This window comes from Sturnus vulgaris, chromosome 23 (assembly GCF_052056855.1).
Source record: "Sturnus vulgaris isolate bStuVul1 chromosome 23, bStuVul1.hap1, whole genome shotgun sequence".
Classification (NCBI taxonomy): domain Eukaryota; kingdom Metazoa; phylum Chordata; class Aves; order Passeriformes; family Sturnidae; genus Sturnus; species Sturnus vulgaris.
In genome coordinates, this window is record NC_142265.1 from 3,857,763 (window position 1) to 3,881,474 (window position 23,712).

The 23,712-nt window shown below is 52.4% G+C and overlaps 2 protein-coding genes across 8 annotated transcripts; one reads left to right on the top strand and one right to left on the bottom strand.

Moving 5' to 3' along the window:
• Window positions 1–464: 464 nt before the first annotated feature.
• Window positions 465–13,809, top strand: SLC37A2 (solute carrier family 37 member 2). 6 transcript variants are annotated; one of them, XM_088177795.1, is made up of 18 exons: window positions 465–559; window positions 2,388–2,469; window positions 2,578–2,665; window positions 3,032–3,110; window positions 3,304–3,439; window positions 3,873–3,949; window positions 4,035–4,201; window positions 4,579–4,616; window positions 4,853–5,035; window positions 5,157–5,247; window positions 5,325–5,387; window positions 5,866–5,951; window positions 6,762–6,810; window positions 7,106–7,179; window positions 7,651–7,729; window positions 7,850–7,947; window positions 8,271–8,335; window positions 13,641–13,809. In XM_088177795.1, the coding sequence occupies exons 1-18, from the start codon at window positions 501–503 to the stop codon at window positions 13,687–13,689; spliced, it is 1,563 nt and encodes a 520-aa protein (XP_088033921.1). In that variant the 5' UTR covers window positions 465–500; the 3' UTR covers window positions 13,690–13,809. The 6 variants fall into 6 exon arrangements, with proteins under 6 accessions (XP_088033921.1, XP_088033923.1, XP_088033925.1 ...); XM_088177797.1 differs by lacking the exon at window positions 13,641–13,809 and adding an exon at window positions 9,676–9,927; XM_088177799.1 differs by lacking the exon at window positions 13,641–13,809 and adding an exon at window positions 9,195–9,213.
• A 1,158-nt stretch (window positions 13,810–14,967) lies between these two features.
• On the bottom strand, window positions 14,968–17,404 carry TMEM218 (transmembrane protein 218). 2 transcript variants are annotated; one of them, XR_015808193.1, is made up of 4 exons: window positions 17,301–17,404; window positions 17,079–17,181; window positions 16,328–16,474; window positions 14,968–15,493 (listed from the first exon to the last, which is right to left on the bottom strand). XR_015808193.1 is itself a non-coding variant. In XM_014888749.2 (3 exons), exons 1-3 carry the CDS (start codon window positions 17,402–17,404, stop codon window positions 15,359–15,361), a joined length of 342 nt encoding a protein of 113 aa, XP_014744235.2. In that variant the 3' UTR covers window positions 14,968–15,358. The 2 variants fall into 2 exon arrangements, 1 of the variants encoding a protein (XP_014744235.2); XM_014888749.2 differs by lacking the exon at window positions 16,328–16,474.
• Between the last annotated feature and the right edge of the window lie 6,308 nt (window positions 17,405–23,712).

Genomic DNA, 23,712 nt, shown 5'->3' on the forward strand with positions numbered 1-23,712 from the left:
TTAGTTAAAGGAATAAATAAAGTTGTTGCTGCTCCAAGTAGGCTAAATGGGATACTTTGAAAGGGTGGGGGAAGAGGAGGACTCCTGAAATCCCTGGCATGTCAAACCCCAAAGCATGGCTGGGGTAGCTCAGTCGCCATCAGGGCAGCCTGTTCGGGGGTTTTGCTGGGAGTGAGAGAGGAAAAGTTAAATCAATTTTTTTCTGCTGGAAAATACAGCACCTGGGGAAGCTCACAGAGCCCCGAGGGGATATGAAAAGGGCTCTTCGGGGCTCTGTCGCCTGCCCCTGCCCAGCGCAGCTGTTCCCTCGTTCCAGCCGCATTGGAAGGGGATTTTTGTGTTAGAAGGAGCGAGCACAGCGTGGTTCACCCCTGGCGGCCGAGGAGCCGGGGCTGTGCCCGGGCAGGGCCGGGGCGGGACCGGGGCCGGCGGGGCGGGAGCGGCGGCCCCGGGGGCGGTGAAAAGGAGCCGGGGGTGCCCCAGTGCCGCCGCCGCTCGCCATGAGGGCAGCGCTCGCCCCCGGGGTCCGCCTGCTGCGAGCCCTCCCCCGGGACAGCCGGTGAGCGGGAGCGGGATGGGGGAATGGCACCGGGACCGGGGCTGGAACCGGGAATAGGGATAGGGAATGGAACTGCACATAGGGACCGGGATCGGGGCTGGAACTGGGCATAGGGACCGGCACCGGGATCGGGGCTGAACTGGGTATGGGGACCGGCACTGGGATCGGGACTGGAACTGCACATAGGGACTGGCACTGGGAACGAGACTGGAACTGGGACAGGGACTGACATCGGGCAGGGAGGGAATCGACACCGGGATAGGGACAGGCTCTGGAATGGGCCTCACTCTTTCGTGGACTGGCCCTGGAGACAGGAGCCAGCACCAGGATGGGACCAGAACCGGCGCAGGGATCAGCCCTGGGTTAGGGAGGAGGGGGTGTCATTGCCCTGGGGACTGGCAGCCCCTGGAAGTGGAACCAGGATTGAAGCTGAGACTGGCACTGGGACGGAGACTGACCCCGGACCAGCACCGGGACCAGTGCTGGACTGGAGACCACTCGTCTGGGGACTGGCACTGGGACAGGGATCAAACCCTGGGTTAGGGGTCACTCCCCCAGGGCCAGCATTGCCCTCAGGCGCTGGGCCCACTGTGACATGGGATAAGCCCACACCGACTGCAGCCCAGGGCTTTGGACTCGGCCTGGGGAGGGGGAACCTCGAGATGGGCAGCAGCACCCACCAGCCTCCAGATGTCTCAGGCCCTCACTCAAAATTCAGTGAGATGTGACCAACACAGAGACCTCGCCTGCTGCCTTCTCTTTTGATGTGGTGATGGGACTGCTGCCCATTTAATTTCAATTAATATTTGGATTTTTTGGAAGCCCATTGCCAGACACTCCTCCCCCTGCTTTTCCATCTGCTAGAATTTTCCCTGCCAGAACACAAAGGGTAAAAAGAAAAAACCCGATACCCAAGTGTCAGGCCCAGGGGGGATGCTACATATGAAGTTTATCTTCCCCTTCCCTACTCTGATCCTCTTGGATCAGCTCTGCAATCACTAGCAGTGATTTTGGTGGTTTATTCATTTTTTGGGGTGGGAAGAAGAAGTTTCTCAGCCACAGTGCAGCCTTGGAGCTGGCACCACAGCACAGGAAGTTGCCCTGGATTTGCAGGACACCCGTCATTGCTGCAGCTCCAGGGAGAAGTGAAACTGCAAAGAGGAGCAGGATAGGCCAAAACCACAGAAAAAGGTTGTTGTTTTTCTAAACTTGGAGCAACCCTGTGACATGTCTGTGTGCTGCAGCTGCTCCAGACCACTTGCATCCCTGTGCTGCTGTAAAATGCTTCCTGAAGGCAGGATAGTTCCTTTAGAGACGCTCATCTTACTCCAGAGAGTGCTAGATCCTTCTTGGGATTCTCCAAGCTTTATCTGTCAGCTCTGATGGGTGCAGCATCCCCATTTCCTGAGCCCAGACTCCCCCATTTCCCTGCATTTAATCCAAGCAAAGAGGATGGATGGAAGCTTTTTGGTGGAGGAAGGGGAGCAGGTATTGCCCCCTGCTTTTTTTTCCAGCTTATCTTTTATTAACCCTGGGAGTGATGATGAATCAGCACAGTTTCCACTCATGACACCAGGAAGGGACTTGCTCACCCCGTGTTTTGGTGGGATGGAACTGCTCGAGGAGGTGGAAACACTGCTTGATGCTCTCCACAAAACTCAGCTGATCTTTTTGAGTCACATCCTGGGCTTTTTTGGGGGGTCTGCTCCCTGACCAGCTCAGCTGAGCTGGTTCAGGTCACCAATCCAGTAGAAGGGTCCCATTGGGTGCTGAGGCCACCCATCCCTGTCCCACAAACCCTGACCTCTCCACTTTCTTCCTCCCACAGCTATCGGGGACTGACTCTGGTACTGACCTTCCTCTCCTACACCAGCTACCACCTCTCCCGAAAACCCATCAGCATCGTCAAGGTGAGCTCCAGCCTCACCACAGCTGTGGGGACTGGGAACCTGGAGAGGGCAAACGGGGATGGGGGTGCTGACAGCACCTCGATTTCACCCCTCTCTCTCTCCCTGCAGAGCCAGCTGCACCCCAACTGCTCGACCTTGGGCCCAAACCCCCACAATGACTCCAACAGCACCACATGGTGCAGCTGGGCCCCCTTTGGTAAGGCTGAGCCCCCCAGGCACTCCAAAACCCACACTCACGGCAGCCAAGCTGGGCTCCCCCCATTCCCTACAACCAGGTCGTGGCCAGGGTTTGGCAGGGGGCCGGCTGCTCATTAGGCATCCGGAGGTAATTAAGTGATGAACGTCTGTCCCATGCCCCTGGGCCAAAGGGCAGCAATGGGTGGTGAAATCCAGGACAGGACAGGACCAGGTCCCAGTGCTGATGGCACCCAGCCATGCCCCCAGAAGCCCCCATGGAGACCAGGCTCTTGGGAATGGGGGACAAGACTGAGCCAGCAGTCACGGGGAGAGGACACAAGATGGGGGCCAGGCTAATGTGGTGGCTCTAATCTTTGTTTTCCAGATGGGGACAACTACAAGGAACTTTTTGGGGCACTGGATAATGCCTTTCTGGTGGCCTATGCCATCGGGATGTTCATCAGGTACCCTGGGCCTTTCCCTCCATTTACCAGTTTGCACCAGTCTGGTGGAAGCTGCTTTCCTTTGGGATGGGGTGATGCTAACAGGAAAGCAGCCAGGGATCCACTCAGGATTCGGGTACTGGCTTGGTGTGATAATGCACATTGGTGGCATCACCTGTGACAGCTTCTGTCGTGCTCTTCCCTGTCTCTGCAGTGGCATTTTTGGGGAACGCCTCCCTCTGCGCTATTACCTGTCAGGGGGAATGGTGCTGAGCGGGCTCTTCACCTCCCTTTTTGGCCTCGGCTACTTCTGGGACATCCACGTCCTCTGGTACTTCATCATTGTGCAGGTGTGTTGTGCTGGAGGATGCCCAGGATTTATCACCATCGCCTTATCCCAGTTTTTTAGTGACCTTCAGGGACTGGGGTGGCCCAGATTCTGAGCAGGGGAGCACTGAGCATTTCCCTAACCCACTGAGCATAACCCTAACCCTAACCCAAAACCTGGCTGTGCGTGGCGTGGGCGTCGAAACCTGCGGGCGTGCCCGTCCCGAGCAGTGCAGGCAGCTGGTTTGGCAACACCAGCCACTCCCAGGTTAGCCATGGGAGCAATGCAAACGGCTCCAGGATTGCCCCAGCAGGGAAAAAACCAAACACACCAAGTGTTTTCTTAGCAGCTTTAGAATAGGGGTGGCTGTTTTTGAGCCCAGTTGCCCAAAACAGTGCAGGGGCTGCGTGGCTGTGGTCGGTGCTGGCTGGGTGATGCTCCCCATCTCTTGCCAGGTCTGCAATGGGCTGGTGCAGACAACTGGCTGGCCTGCTGTCGTGGCATGCGTTGGAAACTGGTTTGGCAAAGGAAAGTGAGTTTTTCTCCTACATGCTCCATGCCAGTCCTGGTCCCTGTTGACCCTGGCAGTGCCACTGACCCGGCTGTGTCCCCACCAGGAGAGGTTTGATCATGGGCATCTGGAACTCACACACCTCCGTTGGCAACATCCTGGGGTCGCTCATCGCTGGTGCCTGGGTTTCCTCTGCCTGGGGCCTGTCCTTTGTTGTGCCTGGCATCATCATCACCACCGTGGGCATCATCTGCTTCTTCTTCCTCGTGGAGTGTGAGTGTTGTGATCTGAGGCACAGTAGACAACCTGTGTAATGTATACAATTTTCCACCATGGCCATCTCTAAGCATTTTTAGCAATACCAAATACTTGTTTCAAACCTGTGGCTAGCAGGGATGTGGATCTGACCACCATGGGGATGCTCAGCATCATTGGGGTTCTCCAGGGAGGCTCATCCCTGTACCAGACACTCCTCTGAGCCTGTTTTTCTAGGAAATATCAGGGAAATCCTTTGGGTTTTTACTGGGGAAGAAGGTACCCAGAGATGCAGCCTAGACCTGAGGGTTCCCAGCCTCTGTGAGATGCTGGAGGGAGAGCAGGTGGATGGGGTTGATGAGGCTCTCCTCACAGGGTGTTCTCTGTCCCTGCAGATCCTGAGGATGTTGACTGCAGTCCACCTCTGCATCATGTGAGTCCTGCTGGTTCCCAAGGGGCCTGTCCTGGGCTGGGTGTCACTCAGGGCACAGTGAAACAACTGGGTCATCAGGTTCTAACGGCAGGAATTGGAGCAATGTTCAGCTGCCACAGGGGGTGGTTGTTGCTCTTCCACTGGGAGCATCCTCTGGGCCATCCCTGCAGCAGAGCCAATGTTTCATCCTCCTCCAGCCATCAGAGCCACATCTGCTGCTTTTGGCTTGATTTTAGACGGCCTATGATGAGGATCCTGGGGGAGTGACCACCAGTGAGAAGGATCCTGAAACAGTCCCCTCCAACGAGGGCCCACTCAGCCTCTCAGGCCAGAGCAGTGTGGATCATCACTCCAACAGCCCCAAGGAGCCAGCTGAGGAGCCCGAAGCCATCAGCTTCCTTGGGGCACTTCGGATACCTGTGAGTGCTGGGATGGAGGAAAGAGCAAAGCCAGAGCAGCTCAGAGCATCCACAGGGCAGAAAATGGGAAAACCTCACCATCCAGAGGGGCCTCCTCTGATGTCCCCTCCTCTCCTCCCAGGGCGTGGTGGAATTCTCCCTGTGCCTGCTCTTTGCCAAGCTGGTGAGCTACACCTTCCTGTACTGGCTGCCCCTCTACATTGTCAACGTTGGTGAGTTTTGGGGACAGTGAGCTGGGAGTGAGCCTTGCAAGGGAAGCATCTCCTGACCCCTCTCCTCTCCCTCACAGCTCATTTCGGTGCCAAGGAAGCCGGGGACCTGTCGACCCTCTTTGACGTCGGTGGTATTTTAGGTTTGTCAACATACTGGGATGGAGGGGGTGGATCAGGGATGATTTAGGGACAATCCTGGCCTTGACCAGCCTTGGCTGGTCCCCCCCACAGACAACACCATCTCTTTCCCCCGAGAGGTTTATTCAGCGTTCACAGCACTCAGCAGGCAGCAAACACCCCTCCATTTTATTTTGGCATCCATTTATGTTTTGATGACCACCACAGCCTCTTTCCTCAGGTCCTTCTTGCTCAGGCACTCCTTTTCTTACATGCATGGAGGAGACCAGAGCAGCAGGGAAGTGCTGAGAAACCATCTGCAGGGAGGAAGTGGAAGGGATAAATCAAAGCTCTTCACTCTGATATTATTATGTTTAACCTTGGGAGCATACTGGTCAGAAGCTGTGGGATGAAAGAGCATCACGTTGGATTTTGGGCTGAGCCAGGGCAAAGCTCTGCCTTTGGGGTGCTGTGACTGACACCTGCCACTCTTTCTTGTAGGGGGGATCCTCGCTGGCCTCATCTCTGACTACACTGGCGGCAGAGCCACCACGTGCTGCGTGATGCTGGTTGTTGCTGCTCCCATGGTGAGCTGTCATGTGGGCTCAAAACCCCATCACGAGGGTTTGCTCTGCTCTGGCTCCTTTGAGTCACAGCTGCCTTCCTCTCCCCGAGCGTCTGGGATGAGCTGGTCACGCGCTGGGCTCAGATCAGAGCTGGGATTGATTCACGTGCCCAGATGTTCCTGGGAAGGATGTCCAGCTCTAGGGGCTGGGAAGGGATTGCAGAGACCTTGACAACTGAAAAAGCCCTGTTGGTTTTTCCATCCTGCCATAACTCTGCTGAAAGGCTTTGGGGTCCCATCGAGCCGGTCCAGCTTTTGTCTCTTTGATTTTCATCCCAAAAGCCCCCATGCCAACGGCCTCATGCTCTGCTGGAGTTTGGCTTGGACATCCTTCCCAAACACCTGCACGGAGCTCATTTGGCTTTGCTTCCACAACCTGGCTAATTAGCTGTAATCCAATCCTGGCTGGCTCTGGAATGGGAGCTGAAGGAGCTGGCACATGCTGGGAAGCAGAGGGGCTGCGTCACGTCCACGGCCCCAAGAGCACCATTGGGGCAAATTATGTCTGGCTGCAGCCGTGGGAGGCAGCAGAGCCTCACTGGCCATAAATTGTGGCAGCACCTCTGTTTGCCAGCTGCCAGGTATTTCATCATGCCAGTGGGATGCAGAGGTCAGGGGTGCACTCAGCCCCCCATCCCAGCTGGTGCTTGGCACGAGCAGTAATTCAGCTCCCCACATTCTCCATGCCATCTCCAGGGTACTGCTGCGAGGAAAACACTTGGTAAAACAGCTGGAGTAGTCATAACTGGTTCACCTTGTGTCTCTTTTCCAGCTGTTCCTGTATAACCACGTGGGTCAGAATGGCATTGGCACATCAATAGGTAAGGAGCTCCGTGGTGCTGCCAGCTCCTGTCACTGAAGTGGCAATGGAAGACACTGTGGATTCACCTGCCTTCATTCCTCCTCTTGAGCCAGGCTCCCAGGCTGGATCTGGGGGAGGGTGGTGTTGGATCAGTGTCCACTGCCTGCTGGGTGGGATCTTCATGGGAAAATGGAGATGCACAGGAGATGGATGCATGGGACAGCAATGTCCACACACGGGCTGGGAATGATGGATCCAATGTCCTGCTGCTCCCTGCACCTAAAGATGTAATCTCTTCCCGGGTACCTCTGCAGCGATGCTGATCATCTGTGGTGCTCTGGTTAATGGGCCCTACGCGCTCATCACGACAGCGGTGTCGGCAGATTTGGTAAGAGCTGCACCTCCACCCCACCACGCTGCCCTTGCACACCCAGAGGCTGTTCCCTCTTTCCCAGAGGGATGTTTGGCTGGATTTTTTCCGTTTTACCTTTTCCAATGCCTCCAAAGCCCAGTGGAGAAGAGCAGAGCTGTCACAGCTGGTGCTGTGCTCCTCACCCTCCCTTAAACATGGGTTTTTTTTACTGTTGCTTTTTCACCTTGGCCACATGACTGTGTTTCAGCTTTGCTGCATCTCCCTCTGAATACAAGCAGAGTGGAAATATTTGGTGGGAATTTCTGCCCGCTGTTGGTGATCCAGGTTTTTGCCATGATTTGGCTGCAGGCAGCATTTGAGTTTGGTCTTCCCGTCTGTGGCTGGGTCTGACACATGAAAATTGCTGCCTGGGACATCGGCCTCACTCTGGGATATGCTGGCCATGCACCCCAAGCTGCTTTTGCTCCTTATGTTTTATCCTTGCAGGGCACCCATGAATCTCTGAAAGGAAATGCCAAAGCCCTTTCGACTGTCACGGCCATCATTGATGGCACAGGATCTGTTGGTGTGTATGGCTGGGGGATGCTGGGTGTCCTGGTCCCCTCATGTGTGATCAGAGGGATGCTGGGTGTCCTGGTCCCCTCATGTGTGATCAGGGGCTGACGTGGCTCATGTGCCCCCACAGGTGCTGCGCTGGGGCCGCTGCTCGCAGGGCTCATCTCTCCCACGGGCTGGAATAATGTGTTTTACATGTTGATAGCAGCTGATGTCCTGGCTTGTCTGGTAGGTCTCTCCTTGGCAGGACTCCTTTCTCTACCCTGGGGTGTCACAGGCTCCCTTTTAGCTGCCTGCTCCCTGGTGGAGGACACAGATGGTTCTCAGGAGACATCCAGGCACAGGGCAAACTGCAAAAGCCTGTATTGACTCCAAGCCTCTGCTTTCACTTGGCTTTTCCCTCCTCCCTCCTCCTCACACTGCTTTAGTTCATATGATCTTTGCTAGGAAGAGCTGAGGAATTGCTCTCCTGGTGATGGAGGCACTCATGCCAAGGCTGGAGGCTGCAGTGTCCCCAGCCTTGCAGCCATCCTCCACCCTTCCTCTTGCAGCTCCTGGCTCGTGTGGTGGTCAAAGAGGCTCGTGGCTGGTGTGGCCACATGGCAAGGCAGAGAGGGTACGTAGTCACCACCCTGGGGCAGCCTGCAGTCCCACCATGCCCAAACACAGTGTCAGTGCTGCTCCAGAAAGATGTTTGTTACCCCTTGCTGTCGCTGCTGCATCTTCGTGTGGGAATCGCGGGGCCGCCCACCCGATGTCTCGCTCCTGTGGCCACAGAGACATTTCCACCTCCAGCCAAGGCAGCACCTGGGGGATTTTAGCCATCTGCACCTCAAAAGACACTTGGGGTGCTAAACACGGTGTCCTTGTGTCTTTGTAGCTCTAGTGTGCAGCTAACAGAGTCAGTGATGGATGGGAAGTAGCTCGGTGTAAGTATCTTCACTTGAGCCTTGAGGATTAAATGCAAACACAAGCCTGATCCATTCTGATTCTGAGTTTCACTTTGCAGGCTCAGCCTAGAAATAGCCACTCCCCCAATCATTTAGGGCCGAGATTAAGATTTGTGAATCAAAAGATCAAATTGTAATGGCCAGGAAAGAGTGCAGAAGGGTGGGAGGAGGAGGGAGATGTGGCTGGGCAGTGCATCCTTGTCTCAGACTGACTCTGGGCATCTGGGCCAGTATCTCCAATCGCTTGGGATTGATTAATGCACTTGAAACAACTGAATTTATAGGCTTTGCCCACCCGTGCTACTGAGCTTGATTACACACAGCCAGGGCTCGCTAATCAAATCTGTAGCTGAATCACTGCAGTGAGTGTGTAAATAACCCCCAAATCAGCACTGGCCTGGCTCTGATTGCCACCAACACCCCCATGTGACATCCCGAGCAAGGGACCACAGCCGGTCCTGGCACTGGGGCTGCCAGACCCCGACCCCCTGCGAACATTTCGTCCCTTATGTCTTGTGTTTGCAGGTGAAAGACCAATAGTCTGGGCCTCGTGCTGCGGTAAGTGCAGCCCAAATCTCCCTCTCCGGCTGCCGGTGGAGGGCTGCCAGGCTCTGCTCTCTTGTGCCGGGGCTGGTTAGGCTGATGCCGGTCCTAGGGCTTGACAGCATCCGTGTTTGCACCGAGCACTGGCTGGTTTCTGCTGGGGGGAGCAGCTGGCTCAGACTGTGGCAGTGCTGCAATGTCTTGAGGGCTTTGGGGAGTGTCTTTGGAGCAGCTTGCAGAGGAGAGGCACACTGCAGGATTTTTGGGGACATTTCAGCTTTGGCCGGAGACAAAACAGTGGCTGGATCTCCTCCTTGCGCCTCTTCTCCTCCTCGCGGTGCGGACGGGGCCGGGCTTTCCCGGCAGAGCTGTTTGCCCTTTCCCTCTCTGGCAGCATCGCAGCGTCCACGGATCCCAGCACCCTGGGGACGATGCCCTGAGCCGCTCGCTTCTCTCCCCGCAGGTTTAAGGAGTTTTGACGCCCCCTGCGAGCTGCCCCGAGCCCAGCGGGAGGAGAGGCTGGGGCGCACGGAGCGGAGCGCGGGCGTTCGGCAGCGCGCAGCCTCGGGCGCGGCCCCGCGGGCTCGCTCACACACCACGGGATTGCTTCCAGCGCAGGCAGGGGCGAGGAGTAGGCAAAGGGCCCTGGCCAAAAGGTTTTCTGGGTCAATTCTTCACCATCGGCCGTTTTATTAATAAAAACGTGCAAAAAGTGTGTGGCCACTCCTTGCCATGTCCTGATGGGGCTCAGCCAAGTCTGTGAATACCTGGGGGCAGTGATCGCACCCCTTTTCCTGCTTTCCTCCTTGTTTGTGAGCCTGCCCCATCCAGATGCTTGGTATTCCAGGATCTGGATCAGGACGATGATGCCAAATCACTTTAGGCACTGCCTCACCTACAAAGCACTGCTTATTCTGCTCAGAGAACGTCCCTGGCCTGAGCCAAATTAAGCTGGGTTTACTCCTTGACTCATCTTGCAAAAAAAGACTAAACCCAATGTTTTTCCCTGATGATTAATATTCCAAAAACCATACCATTTAGCTCCTAAAGGAGAACATGCATCAACCCCCACGCCACGGTGAACTGCTCACACACTCTGGCTGCTCTCTGTCCGGTGCGGGCAGCTGATGATCCTCATTAGGCGCTTCCTAATTAGGCGGGGCCCCAGGAGGTTAAGGCGGTGCCGCTGGCTGCCAGCCCTGCCGGCTCCCCGGGCGGGGATGGGGCTCAGAAGCCCCCACGGTGTCCGTTGACTGAAGCCAGGGCCAGCTGTGCAGCCAGCTGTGTGCTCGGGGAGGGAAAGGGGGGCTGGCTTTGATGTGCGAGGGGGCGGAGCGCTTGGAAGCCACGGGATGTGAGTGCAGTCCCCTGGATGTGTTTGCATCCCCTGGGATGTCAGTGCAGTCCCCTGGGATGTATTTACAGTTCCCGGGATGTGTCTGCGTCCCCTGGGATGTCAGCGCAGTCCCCTGGCATGTGAGTGCATCCCCTGGGATGTCAGTGCAGTCCCCTGGATGCGCTTGCATCACCTGGGATGTGTTTACATCCCCTCTCCACCCTGGGACCATACCTGGGCAGGCTCCAGCTCTCTGCCCAGAGCAGAGCAGTGCCTGGTGCTGGGGGCTCTGTGTATGCCTGGGATAAATTGCAACTCTAATTGACTTCATCTCCTTGGATCTCGACCCGAGGAGAAAACATCTGGGCCTGATGTGATTTTATTAAGTGCTCATTTCATCAGCAAAGGGGAAAATAGTATGGGGGGAAGAAAAGGAGGAAACTTGCTAGCCAGTTGGACCAGCTCCCTGTAAAGCTCTGAAGGTGATGGAGTGGCACAGGGGATCAGGCAGCTTGGAGAGTGGCAGCTGCAGGTTTGAGGTGGCCAAACAGTGATGGCCTTTGATCCCCTCCACCCTCACTGGTGATACTCAATGGGCCTTGGGAAAGAAAGCAGGAAAAATGATGGAGCAGGCAGAGAAAAACACAATCCCCAATTGCCCTTTTTCCCGGGAAAACATCAATCCCACTGGGCTAAACCCTGATGGAGCCATAGGGAGAGGTGTCACAAGAGGATCTGTGCTCAGCAGAGCTGACCCTGCAGCGTGCCCAGGCCACTGGCTCGTGGCACAGGTGGCCTCTGTGGGCACAAGGACCTCGCTGCCAGCAGAGATCCATGAGCTGGGCTGAGAATGGCTCTGGCAGTGCACGTGTGATGGGGCTTTCACTTTGCTTAATGACCATCCTCTCGTGGAGGGGGCACCTTAAAATACATTTGCACGTAAAAAATCCCCTAAGTCCTGACACACATGTGGACTAACTGCAACAGTAATTTGGTTTAAGGATTTTTTTCTCCCCTTTCTTCCTTTTTTTTAGAATTTTTTTTGCCTTTCCCCCCTTCTGCTTGTTCCTTCAGCTGCTCAAAATTTTTCCGGGACAAATTTAGGCCTGGGCCATGTCCCACTTATGTTTGGAAAGTCTGAACAGCCTTGACTCTGCTGCCAGGAGTGAGGAGAAAGGGCACACAGCCCATGGCAGTTTTAAACTTAAAATAAAAAGAGCCAAATGCCAAAGAAAACTCCAGATCTCACTGAGCTTTGGAATTGAAGGGTGAGCAGGAAGGCAGAGAGGGGATCCCCTGGGTTTGCCTTAGCCAAAAAAACTGTTTAAATGGAGCTGAGCTCGTCTGGGAGGAGTGTGGAAGACAACTTGTTCCTCCTCTGCTGGATAAGGGGCTGCTGCTTTTCCTCTGCCATCAGCCCTTTTGTCACTGCAAGCCCTTAGAGCATGGACGAGTGTCCACCTCTGTCCTGCCTCCAAGGGGCTCTTTAGGATGGGTAAGTGCAGCATTTGGGATTTTCTATCAGTGACCCCACAGTCCTGCACCACATTCACCAGGAGGCAGATTGGGAAAAGAGGCTGCACAGATTTTGGAGGAATGCTGCTGGTCTGCTGGGAAGGTGAAGAGGTGGCTGGGGCACGGTCTGTAATTACCTATGCAAGGAGCAGCTGGCAAAGGCTGAAGGGCTTTTTAATTAGCAGCCAAAGGCAAATCAGAATCCAACAGCAGGGAAGCTGAAGTCAGCAAAGTCAAGGTGGAAATCTGAGGGCAGTTTTTCCAGTGAGGGTAATTAAGTGCCAGCAGAGAGCAGCGTGAGACATGAGGAACTGCCGTCATTCAAGGACCTTAAATCAAGGAGAGGAGTTTCCCCTGCAGACTCGTGCTCCTTCCAGCCCTGCTTTGGCACTGCTCCCTGCCCTCCTCAGGCTGCTGAGCCTGGCACTACCTGGGCAGCAGCATCCTGCTGCAGGGGCATCCCTGCTCATTTCAAACGAGCCAGGCAGAGAATTTAGGGGGAAAAAAGGGCTGGTTTCCCCCCTGACCTGAAAGCAGCCATCCTGCCCTCAGCCTGGCACACACGGGGTCTTTTAGCAGCTTTCCTGTGCTGAGGTTCAGCCGGATTTTTTGCCTGCATGGGGCTTGTACCTCCGGACACAGCAGATCTGGTTCGCTCACCCTGCAAGAGGAAGGCTGGATCAGTTTAGGCTGGAGTTTAGGCTGGAGCAAGGCTCCTTGGCTATAACATCCTCTAAAGTCCCAAAATCCTCACCAGCAACTGAGAGGTTGAGGTTTAAGACAAACCTGCCCTCCTGTGGTGCATTAATTCCAAAATAAAGGGTCAGGCTGCTGGACGGAGGCAGATGTGCCAGCAAGAGTTATCCTCCAAGAGCTGGAGATTTGGGATGGGGATGGAAGCAAAAAATCACCATTTGGGGCTGGTTGGAAAGCAGCTCTGGCTCATACCAATTCCTTGACGTGGTCTTTCCCTTTCCAAAAATAAACAGGAACCTTTTGGAAAGCCCCTGTGCGGGGAGGAGCAGAAGTCCCCAGAATAAATAAATACACAGAGAGCCTGGGTTGAGTTCATCCAGCTGGTTGTTCCCCACTGCCAAGGGTTGTGAAGGATGAGGATGAAGCTCAGAATGTCTCGGTGGGGGTGGGAGCACATGAGGCTCTTTCCCCAGTTAATGGGATTTTTGGGAAAATGCTGAAATGGCCTCCTTGAGCCGGAGCTGCTGTGTCTCTCTTGGAGCATGGCTCTCTGCTCTCCCCAAAATAACTGCTGCACTATCAGCCTTTCGACTCATTTTAGTCACAAACAGTTTAAGGGGACAGAAAAACCCTTATTTGGGTTTAATTTTAGTGCAGCATGGGGAGAAGTTTCTGCTTTTAAAGTTGGGTTTTTAGTGCCCCAGCTGCTTTTGCTGTGGTTTCCCTTCCATTTGCTGGACTGAAGCCCTGAAGCTGCTGTGGCCTCGCTGAGGCTCCCCAAATCACCCCACAAACAGGAGGCACAGAGCTGGAGCAGCCAGACAAACTCCCTGTTTCTAAATGTTATTAACACGATGAATTAAATATGAATTTTGTTTCAGGCATAACGTCAAAATCACCAAGAGACCCCAATGTGCTTGTGTTGCATAAATGCTCAGCATTTCCTCAACACCCTCGTTCAGCTCCCTTGGACATCATCAGGACACGAAGAGATTGAGCATGGCTGCAGTTTGGAAAGCAGAAATGCCTCTTCTCTGCTTTTTTTGGGACTGTACTTACATTTTTTAGCTGACTGAGTCGGTGCTCTGGGGTGCTGGGGCATTTTCTGCCAGGGAAGCATCACCTCCACGCCCACTGGCTCTGCCTTATCAATCTTTCATGTCCTGAAAGCCCTGCTTGGTGACTGACAGCTGTCAGGGCAGGGCTGGAAAAAGGTTCTTTAATTTACTGTCTCCAGTTCAAAATGAAAAATTAAAAAAAATAAAATCTTGAGAATGGGAAAAAAAAAATCTGAGTTTCTGCCCTTAAGTTTTTGGCTGTATTGACCCTGAGCACTGCTCAGGGCTGCCTCACTGCTTTGACCTTGCTGCCTGCTTAACTGTGGAAGGCTGAGCAGCTCCATCCCTGTGGGGCTGGAGAACATGAGCCAGAACAGAACCCATCTCACCCCGTGACCTGGGCACCTGGGGAACCTCTCCCCAGTGCAGCAGGGAGGGTCAAGGCTTCTTCCCTGCTACAGAGCAGTCACAGGATGCTCCAGGCCACCAAAAATACTTTTCTCCTGCAATTTAAAAGCCTTTTGAGATTTCATGTGAGGAAACAAACTGCTGCCATTGAGGGCTGTGCAGGCAGCTCCTGCCACTGCTGCCACAGCAGACTGCTCCCCCAAAAATAGGGATAAAAATGGGATTCAACCCCATTGCTGCTCCTGCAACACATAGGTGTCTCCCCCAAGAGGGAAAAAGGGACAGGGAAGGTGGAGTTGACCAGCAGCTTCAGCAGATCTGTGCTAGAATTGAGCAATGGTTTGAAGTTTTAGGGTAGCAGCAGCTCTGAGCCTTTGGCAGCAGCCAGGGTGACACCTCAGGGCCTTCAGAGGCAGGGAACACTCAGGGCTTTTCCATGGCTGGCAGGACTGCTCAGCACAAGGGAGGTCAGACAGATTTTCCCTCACTCCTGGGGAGGGCAGCTTTCCATCTGCTGTTCTGCCTTCACTTGGCACGTTATTCACTCCCCACTCCAAAGCCCCCGAGTTCCAGTCCAAGGGACCATCCCAAACAATCCACAGCCACACACTGATGTTTGTTTGGGTTTTTTTCCTCAAACCCCTATGTCTGCCCCAGAAAAAGGCAGTTCTCATGGGCACTGTTCACCACAGTGTGGCCAAATGTGACATCCCTGTGGAATAAATAAAGCCTGAGTCGGGGATTTCTCAAAAAGTTTTATTAAACCACAGTGAAAAAGGAGCAGTAACAAACCATCTCTTGTGGGTAACAATAACAAAACATCTCAGTTCAGTTCAATGCACTGAATCAGGAGCAGCACCAAGTGCCTGAATCTCAGCTCTCCTGTAAATGAGAGCAGGATTCAGAGGTTCACACACCTTTGCAGGTGCAGAGGCTTGAACCCCCTGGGGAGGAAGGGGCTCATGCTCAGACCAAACTTTGCTTTTCAAGATGAAGCAAAGACTTCACTTTCTACACTGGCTCTTTCTGAGCTCAGAAACAACGTCATGGTCACCTCCAGAACAGCTCCCTGCTGTCTCTTTCTGCTTTATTCCCATGAAATCAGGATCTCCTCTTGGCAGAGACTGCTGTCTCTAGGTGCTGCGGAGTGGCTTGGCATACACAGGCTCCATGAGGTGGTAAATGAGGAACAGGAACAGGCACCCGAGGAAGACCAGGCTCATCACAGCCAGCAGGATGAAGCGGCCAATGAGGAAGGTGTCCACAATCTGCAGGGAATAGAAACACAAAGATCCCAGCACGTCACAGCCCCAGCCTGCTCCAGGAGCCACGTCCTGGAAAAAAGAACCTCTGGGGCTCCCCCAGATTTCTATTCCTGCTTTTCATCCCTGGCATGGGCAGTCTCGGGGATGCACAGTGTGAGACAAATGAGAACAAGAATCCCTGCAAAAAGCTACCGGGAATGTTAATATGGAGCAGCACAGAACTGAGCACAGGGAAGAGACAGCAGTCATGCCCTGAAGGAGTTCTCCCCAGTCACAAACTGATTCCCTTTCAGAAGGGAGATAGTGAGAAAAGGAAAAAAAATTAAAAAAAAAAGCCGTGGTAGCTAGGCAAGACAAAGAGAAGCCCATGGCGAGGAGGCTGTTTATGAAATCCCCTCTCTGCTCCCCATACCCCCCAGAGCTCTGCTCAGCCCCAGCTCAGCTTTATCCATCACATTAGCTCAGCCCTGGTGCTCCTGCAGAGAGTCTCTGGTGAGCCAAGCGCCGGCTCCTTCTGCACGTTTCACTTTTTAATTAGCCAATTAGCAGAGTTTTGGTGCAGAAAGCCCAGGTCATGTATTATTGATAGGCAGGGCAGGTCCAGTCCAATTGAAGATCCGTAAAAAAATCAGCTTTCCAATTCCATTTGCCTCCCAGGCAACAAACACGCAGTGGGCTGCCCTTCATCTCACTCCTAACCTTCACAAGAGCAGGTCAGATGTGACACAGAGAGAAGAAAAGAACATTACAAGTATCTTTTAGTAGGGATTTACACAGAACAAGAACCAGAAGAGCAATAATTAACATGCATTAATAATAGAACAGAGGAAACGGCACCTGAAAGACCACAAAACTTTGTGTATTCAAAGCCCAAAGAGCTCTGGGAGAGCTCAAGGTGGCAGCTCAGACAGCCTGATCCCAAAACTGGGGGAGATCCCTGTGGCTGACAATGCAGATGGCTTCATGCTCAAGCACGGCAAGAACCTACACGAGAGCTGAAGAGCTGTTATTGGGCTTTAATCAGAAAACAGAGCCCAGGGAAAAGTGAAAGGCTGCAGAATTGGAAGGAAAGCGATAAAGAAAGGGAATGGCAGAGAGGGAGCAGAGGCTGCTGGAGCTGGGAGGGACCAAAGCAGGAGCGCAGCCCCTGCACAGAGCCCCTGGGGATGGGAGGAGGGGAGCCAAGCCCCACGGGCCAGGTGGAGCAGCGTGTAAACCAGCAATTTAGTTAGATAAATTAATAGTTACCAGCTCCAGGAGCGACACAGCCTGTGCCAGCGGGAGATTGCTGGAGAAGGAACCGCAAGAGACCAAAAAGGCAGCATGGGGCAATCTCTGGGCCACCGGGGCTGTCTCTGGGGTAAAAGAGGGGCCTCCTATCTCTGAGCTAAAAGAGGGACCTTTTCCCATCTCTGAGCTAAAAGCCCATTCCCGGGGCCTCAGGGCATCATCCCTGGGGTAAAGAACCATTCCCAGCACATCCATCTGGGGCCATTCCCAAGGAATTCCCGAGGCCTCAGGGCACAGCCAGGGCCATGCACTGAGCCCATCCCGGGGCACAGCCCCGGCCCCTCCCGCCCGGCCTCACCTCCTCAGCGCCGGCCGGGGCCGGACTCTCGCCTTCCCGGGGGAAGAGCAGCAGCGCGGCCGTGAGCGCGGCGGCTCCGAGCGCCACCGGCACCGCGGCGACCCTGCGGGACAGCGGGGAGAGCTCAGCACCGGCGGGCCCGAACCCCCGCGCTCACCGGGCACGGCCCGGCCCGAACCCCCGCGCTCACCGGGCTCGCCCCCGCCCCGTCCCCGTTCTCACCGGGCGCGGCCGGCGCGCACCAGCGCCAGCACGAGCAGCAGCGCCATGGCCCAGAGCACGAGCAGCGCCAGCACCCCCGGCCCCACGCCCAGCGCGCCCGCCATGCCGCCCCGCGCCGCCGCTTCTGCCTAGCAACCGCGCCGCCCCAGCCAATCAGCGCTGCCCGCACAGCGGTCCGCGCTGTCTATTGGCTGAGAGGCGGAGGGCGGGGGCGCGGCCTCTGCGCTCCCTGCCCCGCCTGGCGCTCTCTCGGCTCTTCCCATTGGCTGAGGGTGGAGGGGTGGGCGGGGCTTTCTGCGCGCTGCCGGAGGCGGGGGCGCGCCCAGGAGGCCGAGTGCGCGATCCCGATCCCCAACCCCATCTCGTTTCCCATCCTGGCCCCCATCCCGATCCCGATCTCGGCTCCCATCCCGATTCCCATTCCAGTCTCGATCCGTATTCCCATCTCGGCCCCCATCCTGGCCCCTATCCCGGCCCCGATCCCCATGCTCATCCTCATCCTCACCCCCATCCCTATCTCTATCCTCATCCTCATCCCCATCCCCATCCCGATCCCTGATCCCGGCCCCCATCCCGGTCCCAGTCCTACTGAACCCCGGCCCTACTGACCCGGTCCCTACTGCACCCCGGTCCTCCGGGAATGCCCGGGTTCCGCTCCAGCCGCTCCCCGTCCCGCAGCCTTGGGCTCTGTCCCAGAGCTCGCAGCTGCTCCCGGTGGAACGGGAATTTCCCTCCCGGTGCAGACGAATCGGTGCTTTATTATCTCGAATTGGCCGGAGCCACCCAGCTCCTGCCCACCCCTCTGCAGGGAGCATCTCTGAACACGCTTTCACCCCAAAACCCTAAAAAAATTGAGCTGTCCACGCCCTCAATTATATTTAGAGCCAAAATCAGGCATATTTCGTTCATACAGTGATGCTGAGACGGGGACTACAGCAAGGTTTTGGAACATCCATGCTGGGAGTTTGGGACAGCCAAGCCAAACTAGGGAGGTTTGTCAATGCTATAAGCATCTTCTGATATCAAGACAAGAGGAAGTTCCATTTAAAAGAAATATTTCAGCCTGTTTATAAATCCTGTCTCTTCACCATCACCCATTGCCCGTCAGACCAAGGCCAATGTGGTTTGATGAGTGATTTATCATAGAATCTCAGAATTACATAATGGTTTGGGTTGGAAAGGACCTTAAAGACGACCTTGTTCCAACCCCAGGCACACCAGTTAACCCAAAAAAACCTAGACACTGATATTTTCTGTCTCAACTGCTTGAAGTGTGCAATACTTTGGCTGCATAAAATGTCACCTGAGTGGGCATTTTCTGTCGCTTCTTTCAAGGGGAGGAATAAACCAGCGGTTAATTATTGTGTGCAGCACCGACCTGCCTTTGCCTGTGATGAAATCAGAGTCTCCAGCATGACACAAAATGCTTCAGCAAGCAGAACACAAACTGTCTCCAACACCTGCCTTTACTTGGCATAGAGTGCCAACCTGCTGCCAGCACATTAAAAACGTATGTTTGATAGCAAACTCCTTCCTGCTCTGCTCCGTGCTGGGAATCCCACCAGGCAGGGTTTTCCTCTCTGCTGTCCCTTGTTGATGTCCATCTCTTTTCCCTCTCCTTCTCTCCTGTGCTTCCTGCTGGCCACGAGAAATTCAACTTTTGCTCCCATTGTTTGCGAATCTCCCCTTTGCTTTTCTCTGTTTTCCCATTTCTTTGCATTTTTTGGAACCTGGCAGTTTCTAAACCCCCAAATTTCTTCTTCATAACCCTGTTTTCTTCTGGAGCCTTCTCCTTCTGCCATTCCTTTTGCATCCTTTGGCTTTTCATCCAGAAGTGATAAGTTTTATTCATCAGCCAATAAGGCTTTTCCTTGGCTTATTTTTCTCTTGTGCCTCTTACCCACAGCTTTTCCAACAGCCTTGTTTACCTCTTCCCATATTAATTGAGTTTTTATTTCCCATCTCCGTGTCTTGGTGCTGGCTGGTAGTTTTTTGATGCCAGCAGTAGCAATGTTAAGCCAGTTCAAGAGATTGAAGCAGAGAGTTTGAATCATCCAGCTATTGATCCTGCTGGTGGACCACATCACAGCGCAGATATTTGGCCAGAAGTTGAAGAATAAATGCAATATACAGCCCAGCAAGCACATCCAATGGCCAGCTCTGAGCCATGCTGCTTGTTGGTTTTAAGCTCACCATGGCAGCAGGGCTGATGGCAGCTCAAGCACAAGTTTGGAGTTTAAATGATGCCCAGTAGCCCAATACCCTCCAAAATACTTATGTATTTATTCCTTTAATATTTAATTATATTTATATTTTTGTGATATTTATTAATATTTATTTACCCAGCCCACATTGTATCCCAGCAAGGCTGCAGGTTTCTCTGGGCACAATGAAGGCAAATGGTAAATCCACAATTAAGGAGCTGGGAAAACCAACCTCACTGATGTGATATTTCCAAGCACAACCTTCACTAGAGGTTTCTTCCACCCATCTGCAACAAAGCTCATCATCCTAAACACATCTTTCCTCTGCATCTCAGCCTCCTCCCAGCAGCAGAAATGCCTTGCTGGGGATTTGCCTTGCAGACTGCTCCATCAGCCCCTCAGCTGAATGCAAGGATCTGATTTTATTGCCAAAGAATCATTTCTTGCTGGCCTAAAATAACTTTTCCTTCCAGCTTTGTTTTTATTTATTGCTTGTGTCAGAGTTGCATTGCACTTGGAAAAAAGAAGTAACAGAAAGTGGGAGAAAGGCAATGCTGGGTATAAAAGGTAAATTAAAAAACGTGGGAGGACTGAAAATACTGAGGATTTTTGTGTTGTTTGCATGACTTTGGGAGAAGCTTCACATTTGTGGTGTTTTTTTCCAGGATAACTGTTGATGTAGGGTGATGTTTGTTGGTGTCACACATTCAGGTTTCTCCAAGAGTTTTGATTTGCATCACGTGGCATTTGCACCCAAACCCTTGTGCTGGGGACAGGACACATCAAAGTGATGGCTGATGATGTGGTGATGATTAATTCCAGCTCCAATGTGTTTGATATCCATAATATAGGTATCATAAAGCCTTTCCTGGAAAGGCTCTCAAGCAATAATCTGCTTTAAATAAGGAGAAGTGGAGTCATACAGAGGCTGTTGGATGCTTGTGGGCCAGAAAACCCAATTCAAAGGATTTATTTGGACACAAATAATTCAATGCTCTCCAGTGGAAGGGCGCTGCTGTCCTGCCAAAGGAAAGGAGTGATTTGAAGGATGTGTCATCACTACAGATAGTTTTTCCCAAGGAAGAGATCAGAGAACTGTGGCATTTCTTGGCAAAGGTCTGACAAAGATCCTGAGGCTGGCATTGGCTGAAATGGGCTTGGCAGAGAGATGCAATTAGTGCTGAGGCTAATTAAATGCTTGGCACAGGAGGATGGAGAGGTCACCTTCCTTCAAGGCCTGCAGGATAGCATCACACGGATCAAAGCTCTTTCGTTGGAGGAGCAGCCCCTGGAAACAGCGCGGGTTTGGGTCAAAACGGCCCCTTTGGGGTGAAAACCTTCAAATCCACCGTGCCCAGCTCATCCTGGTGGCCAAAACAACCAACGTGGCCTAGTATCAAATGATAATAAATGATCAAACTCTCGGTGGTGGAGCTGGAAGTGCCAAAGGAACTGATTTAAAACTGCTCGCGCCGTCGCGAGACTTCCAGTTTTCCGGCTGGAGCTCCCCGGCGCTCCAATATTAGAATTAAAAAGAAACAGGCGTTGATGCAAGAAAGAAAATATTCTGCTCCTGATTTAAAGACTAGCGAATTGCTAAATATTTTTATTAGTGGCAAATTTGCAGCTTGCTGGAACTAATTTCACGCCCGGTAGATATGGAGCTTAAGCTGGGAATGGCGTTAAATTACTCTCGTGTAAGGGTGTTAAAGCCTTGAGATGGGGATCTGTTGGATGCTGGGGACCTGGCTGGGGACCCCTTTTTTGGGGGGATTCCTGGTGGGTTGGGAGTCTGGAGATGGTGGTTGGGGAAAAGAGAGTCAGTACAAACATCATTTTCATCCTCGGTGCAATAGGAAGCGCTCATTTGCATAAATTTGTTTATGGGGTTTCACTGCAAACCAGCGTGGTCGTGAGGCCCCAGAATCCTTCAGCCTGGAAAGATGTTGTTTATGTTTTAGGGATATTTTGGAGATTATTCACGATATCCAGAATTCAGTTGATTTTGTTAATTTTAAAATTTATTTAATCAATTATAAAAATGTACTGAATTGATGTTGAAAAAAAATTATTTTGTTTTAATTGATTTTTTATTTAGAATATTCCAGGCTTAGCTTAAGATTTAAGAGATGGGTAAAGGTTGGAACAGCTGTATCCCTGTATCCCTTGCCCCTCTGGACTCATTTTTTCCATGTTTTCTTTGTCGGCCAGATGTTTTGCAGCTTGCCAATGGTTTTCCAGCCCAAATCCCTCCCTCGTCCTCCTCCTCCTGCAAAGTCTGAGTGCACCCAGCTTAATGCTGGGGGAAAACCCATCCCGTTCCAGCTTTGCCCAGATACAAACTGGGACAGGTGCAGGTGTGGGGTCAGAGGATGTGGAGCTCGAGAAAGCAAAGTGAAGGCGTCAGGAGGATCCAATTACTTCTCTAAAAATACTGCCAGGAGAGTGGCAGTGGTAAACAAGAGCTATTTAAATCCTTCAGTCCACTTTCTGTGATGGGGAAAAATGAGGTTAAATTGTTCTTCCCAAGTTACCTGGAGGACACTTACGGCTGAGAAGCACTGAGCTGTCCTTTTCCAAAGAGACATCCCCCCCAAAAAAAAGAAAGTTGAAATAATAGGAGAGGGTTAGTAATGTCTCCAGTGGGGATAGAACTCTCTCTCACAGGAACCCACTTCAGATTATCTTTTTCTAGCTGATGGCGGAAATCAATTTTAATCATCCTGACAGGAAATGAGGATGTAAGACTTCAAACAGAATAAATCCTGCAACATTAAAAAAATAATAAAATGGAATATGAAGTCACTCTTCAAATGAAAAAAAAAAAAAAATCCCAGTGAGTGGAAATGCCTCTAAAAAGCCCTGGTTGGTGGGAGGAAAGAAAACATTTCCCACTGTGGGACAAGACTGATGTTAACCCAGAAGTTCTTGGAGAAGGTGGATGAGGAGAGGGTGTCTCTTGTCATCACACCTTGTAATTCCTCTTATGGTTCACATCCCTCCCAAGTGGGAGGAAGCTGGTAATTATTTGGGTTTGGTGACTTGTTAGCTTTAGTTCAGTCCAGTAAATTTACAGATTGGTGCAAATAAGGTTTTTGGTACTCTGAAGTTCAAGTAACTGCTGCATTTTCCATAAAAACCCTATAAAAAGAAAGTCCCTGTAGTTGTGTCCTGGGGATGTTTTAATGTCATTGTGCCCACGTGGGATGATGTGTCCCCATGGACTCAGCATGGGTTGATATTGTGGCAAAATCTGTTACAACCAAGGAAATGAGTGAGGAGAGAAATTGCCTGAGAGACTGAAATTTGGCTGTGGAGACCTCTATGAGTGCTGCAGGGGATGGAGAAGAGGCAAAGCTAAAGGAAGGAGGTAAAGAATCCATGGAGAATGAGTATAAGAAGATCGAGGGGAAAAAGAAAGGTAAGAACAGGATGTGGGGAGATGGTAAAAGTTAAAATTTGCTTTGTTACTGGCATTCCCAAAGGCTCTAAAGCCCACAGTCAAGTATTTTCCCAAGAAACTTCTATTTCCCACACTTTTCCCCAAGAAATGCCACTTCCCACCAATTTTAACTTTAAAGACATCCTATATGGGTCCTCCTTGCATCACCACTTTGGAATCCCTGCACCTTTACCTTTATCAACCTCTTCTTCCTTCCCACCCAAGAGCTTTCAGGTGAGAAACCAAGGAGCCATTGATAATGAAACCCACAACACGTCATTTTAAGTGGCTCATCATCATTAGTTCTTTTGGTATTCTCCACAATGGCATTAATCACTGGCCACTCATTAGACTTTAATGTGCCCATAATAATCATCCATCGTAATTCCATTGCAATTGAGCAGCCAATAATGTCTCAAAACTGGAAAGGGTTGAGCGATGGCAACATCTGCCCGTGCTGGGGTGTTGGGTGACTGGAAACAACCCACAACTGAAATGGCCCAAATTTATTGCTGAGACCCACAGGACTTGCAGGCAGGTGGATTTTTTGGCAGCCAAGCCTGTTTGCAGTTTGCATTCTGGTTTTATTCTCGGCTCTTTGCAGCACCTCTGTTCTCGCCCTTTTTCATTTGACATATATCGATTTTTTTCCCGATGTTTCCTGGGCTGCAGCTGGGAAATGATGCGGGGGTTTTGTTGTTGTTGTTGTTTGCTTTTTTAAAAATTTAATTTCCTTCTCTATTTGTGTGTGGTGGTAGGGAAATTA